Source organism: Callospermophilus lateralis, chromosome 2 (assembly GCF_048772815.1).
Source record: "Callospermophilus lateralis isolate mCalLat2 chromosome 2, mCalLat2.hap1, whole genome shotgun sequence".
In the NCBI taxonomy this organism is placed as follows: Eukaryota; Metazoa; Chordata; class Mammalia; order Rodentia; family Sciuridae; genus Callospermophilus; species Callospermophilus lateralis.
The window spans coordinates 193,438,989-193,445,504 of NC_135306.1; the positions used below are offsets into that span (position 1 = coordinate 193,438,989).

Genomic DNA, 6,516 nt, shown 5'->3' on the forward strand with positions numbered 1-6,516 from the left:
CTCTACTCTGCAGTTGCACAGTAGAACTCCTTGCTTCTAAATGAAAGGTACTCCCCACTGATCAACCTTTCTCTATCTCATCCTCACTACTCCTGGCCTCTGATAAAAATTTACTCAACTTCTATGAAATCAAGGGCTAGCAGAGATGTGGAGCAAAGGGAACCCTTGAACACTGCTGGTGGGAATGTAGATTAATAAAGCCACTGTGGAAATCAGCATGGAAGTTCCTTGAAAATTCAAAAATAGAACTATCATATGATCCTTCAATTCCACTACTGAGTATATATTCAAAGGGAATTAAATTAGTATGTTGAAGAGCTATCTGCTTTGCCATGTTCACAGAGGCACTGATTGGTTAAAGAAAACATGGTACATATATACAATGGAATATAATTCTATAATAAAAAATAATGAAATCTTGTCATTTACAGCAACATGAAAGGGACCGGATGTCATTAAGATAAATAAAATAAGCCAGAAACAGAAAATAAACTACCACATGATCTCACTTATGTTTGGAGTCTAACAAATTTGAATCTGTACTAAATTTTGAGGTCTTTCTCAACATGTTTTTAATTTTGTAGAAGTTCAGTTTTTTAAAAGGTGAACTGTTCACAGCTCATGTTATACATATTGCATTAATTTGAGGAAGGGAGGGTTATTCTAAGAATTTATAAAGTTCTTCATAGTCTCCTAATACCATATCTACATATATTTAAAAATAAACATAAATCATGAAGTTCTTTTAAGAAGACAGATGGAAATGAGACACTGATGAAGAAAAAAGGAAACAATGAAGATTATGATATTTATTACATACCCACTGAGTGACAAGCATTATCCTTTATACTTTGTATGCAGTATCTCATCCAAGGCTTAATTAAAGTAATTCTATGGAATATGTACTAACTATAGTACATATGCCCAAATTATACATATTATGAACTAATTATACATATTATGGACTTATAATATGAACTGTTAATTATACACATTATGAACTCAGATTAAAATAAACTTTGAGAGATTGTGAAATACACACAATGTTACATAAGCCAGTCAAAGAGAACCCAATCCCAGCTCTATTGATCTCCTACCCCAAGTCCTTCCACATCATCCAAACCTTCAGCAGGACTTTCCGATACCAAAATAATGGTGCTTTGAGTCAATAATTTCCTTGCCTAAAGTTAAAGGGAAAAGTTATATGACATAATATTGCTCATAAAAGAAGATGTCAAAATGTATCCTTTGTTATATGTAACTAAAAAGAATCAATAAAAAAAGAAGATATCTTTTTTACCTGAGGAACCAGGGATCAGGAAAAGATCCACAGAGGGTCTGATACAGATATAATGAGGATTCTGCTATTTCTAAATGATATATAAGGCAAAATTTGCCCAACTAGACATTGGGTCAGCATCAGTCAATAATATTTGCCCTTAAAAACCACTTTCACAGTATTTACCATGTGTCTGACCTGATAATAAGCACTTAGCAAATATTAATTCATTTAATTGAACCCACAAATTTATGAGAGAGGAACTATCAGTCTCATTTCCACAGATGAAGAAAATGCAGGATAAACAGATTAAGCAGTTTGTCCAGGTCACATCTGAACTCAGGGAGTCTGACTCCAGAGATGGCTGTTATCTCTGTGCCACATGATCTTCTCTGAACAATGTCTCACTTCATGTCTTTTCATATTCTGGTTGCCTAATGATTGACCCAGACTCACAATAAAATCATCTGTTGATCCTTCAAACAAGGCTTGTCAGAGGACAACCAAATCCATAAGTGGATCAACCCCAAGGACAGAGGTATAGGACCAAAGGGGATCAGAAAATCAGGAGGGAGCAGCTTGGCAATGGCCAGGCATGCACAGGTGCAGCCAGACCCTAAATCCCTGCAATACCTGTCAGTTAAAAGTATTATTCATCACAGCAGGGACAGAAATTATGGATCATGCCTTCTAAAGTTAAAAAAAATAGATAAGTGAGGCTTGATTTTAGTTACAGAGACCCCAATAATAAAGAATGCTCATAACACCTAAGTGCTCTTGAGCATTTAGTATTAAAAACTTTACAAGGATTATGTATTTTATTTTTAAAATATCTCTATCATCCCTCTTTACCTCAAGCTTATAGAAGTGTGATTAAAAAAACATACCATCTATGGCAAAACCATGTTTGGACCTCTCTTGCTCTGATTCTCTGCTCTTAACCGTGACAGAAGACTATTATTCATTCCACAAAAATGTGCTTTCAAAAATTGTCTTCACAAAGCAAAACTTTGAAAACAAGGCTCCCAGAGTGAAAGACCAATTAGGATTATTATGTTTGAGTCCAAATAATGCATCTTTAATACATGGTAAATTTGCCCTTTGGAGGAAAAGGCATAAAGAATCAGACCAGAGAAGACAAAAATTAGAATGAACAAGAAGAGAAGATGAAGAATAAATATTCATAACCTCTCTGTGTTTTCAGAATACTTCATTTTAATTTTTTTTGTAGTTGTAGATGAACAGAATGTCTTTATTTTCTTTGTTTTATTTTTATGTGGTGCTAAGGACAGAACCCAGTTCCTCATGCATGCTAGGCAAACGTTCAGCCACTGAGCTACAGCCCCAGCCCCGAATACTTCATTTTACTGTGAAATTACAAAAGCAGTGAATATGCATTGCATGATTTATGAAAAGTTGAGAGTTCATAATTCTAATATTTTCTACTATGAAAGATACTTTCCAGGAACTCTTTAGGAAGATGATTCATTAATAGGATAAGGATGCAAGCATAATTTATACCAATATTGCTCGAAGTATGTACATAGATCACCCATTTAAAAACTTCTAGATAACTTATTTAAAATGCATAAATACCTGTCCACTAGTGGTGCTGCTACATTTCTAGAGCCATATCCTGGAAATATGCACTTTGACAAGAATCTTAACTAACTTCAACAGTGCACAAAAGCTTGATTACCAAACGGGCAGTAAACGAACCTGAATGGGATATTTTTATAATGAAAAATGATGTATTGCCTAAGCCTCTACTCATAGGAGTTACATACCAACAATATCACCTTCGACATATTCATCACTTAGCTCACAATCTTAAATATTTTAGGCTTTTCTCTCCAATAATTGAAGAATAAATAATCTTCCATTTTGTGATTGTTTCTTCACCGAAATTAACTTTTGACCAAGAGTTTCTTCATAGCATTTTTCACCTCTGCATTCCTGAGGGTGTAGATTAAAGGGTTGAGCATAGGAGTTATCATGGTATAAAACACAGCCACAGCTTTATCAATGGAGAAGGTGGTCACTGGACGCAGATACACAAATATGCAGGGTACAAAGAATAAGATAACCACGGTGATGTGAGAGACACAGGTGGAGAGGGCTTTACGCCTTCCCTCCAAGCTGTGAGACTTGAGAGTGTGTAGGATGACTGCATAAGAGACTATCAAGAGGAGAAAGTTCAACAGGCAGATGAACCCACTGTTGGCCGCAACAAAGAGTCCAAGGGTGTGGGTGTCCATGCAGACAAGTTTCAACAAAGGATTCAAGTCACACATAAAGTGGTCTATGACATTGGGGCCACAGAAAGGTAGCCAGACAGTGAAGAGGATCTGAACGGTGGCATGGACAAAGCCTCCAGCCCAGGCCACTGCCACCAGGAGGCTACACACCTGGTGGTTCATGACGATCCTGTAGCGCAGGGGTTTACAGATGGCCACGTAGCGGTCGTAGGCCATCACTGTGAGAAGAATAATTTCAGCAGCCCCGAAAAGATGCTCAGCAAAGACCTGAGCCATGCATCCATGAAAAGATATGGTTTTGTTCACAGAAAGAGAGTCAGCTAGCATTTTAGGAGTCATAGAGGAAGAACAGCAGCCATCGAGAAGGGATAAGTAAGACAGGAAGAAGTACATGGGGGATCTGAGGGCTCTGCTGGTGCCGATGGTCACCATGATGAGCAGGTTTCCTGCCAGGGTGGCCAAGTAGACAGTTAAAAAGACAACAAATGAGAATTTCTGAAGCTCCGTGTTTGGGGTCAAACCCAAAAGGATGAACTCCGTCACATTATTCATCTTCACCAAGAATTCATTTCATGTCGCAGGTAACTCTCCTGCAAAAAAGAGTCATACTCCTTCTCAATAAAAAGAATTTTACTTTGTGAATAAATAAGTCCACAGCTGCCTTATTTTTTTTCTAGTCCATTACATAGGAAAACAAAGCACAAAACCACATTAACTGTTTCTTCACATTGTCCAAATGACAGGTAGGTGTATTCATTATGTTCTTTATATGTTTCTGATGGGTTTTTTATATTCTATAGTAAAAACAATTATGTAGATTTTAAAATAAATAAAGAAAAATACTATGCACCAGGTTTCAAGAGCCAATGTAAGATGTGGACAGAAGCTAGCACACATGAGTAGATGGACATACCAGAAGAAAATGGTTAGACTGAATTTAAGTCCCACAAAAACTGAGGGACACACAGAGATCCTGCATGAGTTACTCTTTTTCCTACTTTGCCATCTAGAAGCCTTTCAGCTTTTTCAGAACTTCAAAAGTTGCGGTTGTGCTGTGCAATCCCAGGCATTGTGGTAAATGTCCATTGCACCAAGGTCTCCTGCTCCTCTGTCTGTGTTCAACACTTTGTAAAACATTTACTGAGAGAAGGAGAAGAAGAGGCAAGAGGAGTTAAAATGGAAGAGATAAAATAAGAGGAAGAAGACAGAAAAACACTAAAGACAAAGAAAGAGAAATACACTGACAATCCAAAGACAGTTTAGAGTCCTGAATCCAACCACTACTGACAACACAATATTTACTTTACAGCTCTGTGTTTCATGTTTTCATCTGTTAGCACAGAGATAAATGTACTTGCGTTTAGGATTGCTATAAAGATTAAAAGCTCTTTCAGCCTAGTGCTGTTGTTGTATGATTTACTGTTCTCATGCAAGTATCCCCAAATAAAACTAAAAATTGTCACTGAACATTTTTAAAAGGCAAAGGATCTGAAAATATAGCTGACCGAGTGAGAGGAACAAGAGAGACAAGGAAAAATGTCAAAAATAAAGGTCATCAGAATAAAAAGAGAAACAAGGAAAAGTATCCTTAACATAGAAATTTAATTATTGCTCTTTTTGTTTTCTCATTTTCTAGGAATTAGTGTTCATTCATTTCATTAATTTATTTTCTAAAGCCACATGCAAAAAAAATAGAAGATGTAATCTTTCCAAATTGGACTCTTATGACTGAATGTGGAGATTTTCAGAAAATATTAAACCTAGATCACTATTTAGATAAATGCTTAGTAGATTCATCTTTGTATCTATGGTGCTGCCAATATTGGAAGTTATAAGACATTTAAAGACAGTGCAAGAAAGGCTATGTAGAAATATAGAACATTAAAAAAGGAAGGAGTGGAGAGAATAGAGGAAGGAGAACAGGAGAGAGAAAGGAGAAGAAAGAAATAGGAACAAGGAAAGGAGGAAAGAGAATAAGGTATAAGAGGAGAAAGATGGACATAAAGTCATGTAGGAAGATACTTTTTTTAAAGATATGTTATGAAATTTCAAAGAAGTGTCCACTTGAAATCCAAAATTTGGGGGCTGGGGTTGTAGCTCAGAGGTAGAGCACTTGCCTAGCAGGTGTGAGGCACTGGGTTGGATCCTCAGCACCACATATAAATAAATAAATAAAGGTATTGTGTCCATCTAAAACTAAAAAAAGTAAAAAATAAATAGATCTACAATTTTTTCAAACTCTCTTGCTAATTGTGGAGTTTAGGTTAGCATTAGAAAAAAAATACTGGTGTATAAATGTCGTAGTTTGTTCTTGTACAATAGATGAAAACTAGTAAGAAAAAGGGGTTCATTTTTTTCACAACTCTATTTTGAGAGAACTACTAACTTTTCATCAGCTGGTTCTTTTCAGACCCCAAAACACTTAAAATAGGCTGTATTAGAATTTGCCTCATTGAGAAATGTGTGCAGAATAGTGGTCACGTTAATTTGCTGTAAAAATAAATACATAGATAGATAGATGAATAAAATCAGCATTTCTGAAAAGAAAAACCTGAAGGAAAATAGAAAAGAAAATCTCTGTTCTCCTACTTACCAATGCTCCTCCCCACCCTGCACATCTGGAGCTTCTCAATCCAGCCTCAACTAGTCCAGATAATAAACTATGCCAGACACCAGACTCACTGACTTTATGGTTACATGGAATCTGGATTTTGAAGGGAGTGGCATGGTTTCACCAGGTCTGGTCCAATCCCTTTTCTATGGGACTCACAGAAATCAGAGTTTTCATAATTTTTATATAAAGAACTTGATCTGACTGACAGCCTTGATTTTTGCCCTAAGAACAAGGTAGACATTTCCAAAGCTGGGAAAGCAAATCCAATGATCAAACATCAGGAACTAATTAAAAGTCCCCTGGATAAAAATCTCCTGAAACTGGTTCTTATGAGTGTTTTTTAGAGCGTTGTTGCAGGGTGCAGA

At 36.3% G+C, this 6,516-nt stretch overlaps 1 protein-coding gene across 1 annotated transcript; it reads right to left on the minus strand.

Moving 5' to 3' along the window:
• Nucleotides 1-3,186: 3,186 nt before the first annotated feature.
• On the minus strand, nt 3,187-4,092 carry LOC143391634 (olfactory receptor 4C12-like). The gene has a single exon (XM_076844392.2). The coding sequence runs from the start codon at nt 4,087-4,089 to the stop codon at nt 3,187-3,189; it is 903 nt and encodes a 300-aa protein (XP_076700507.2). The 5' UTR covers nt 4,090-4,092.
• Nucleotides 4,093-6,516: the final 2,424 nt, after the last annotated feature.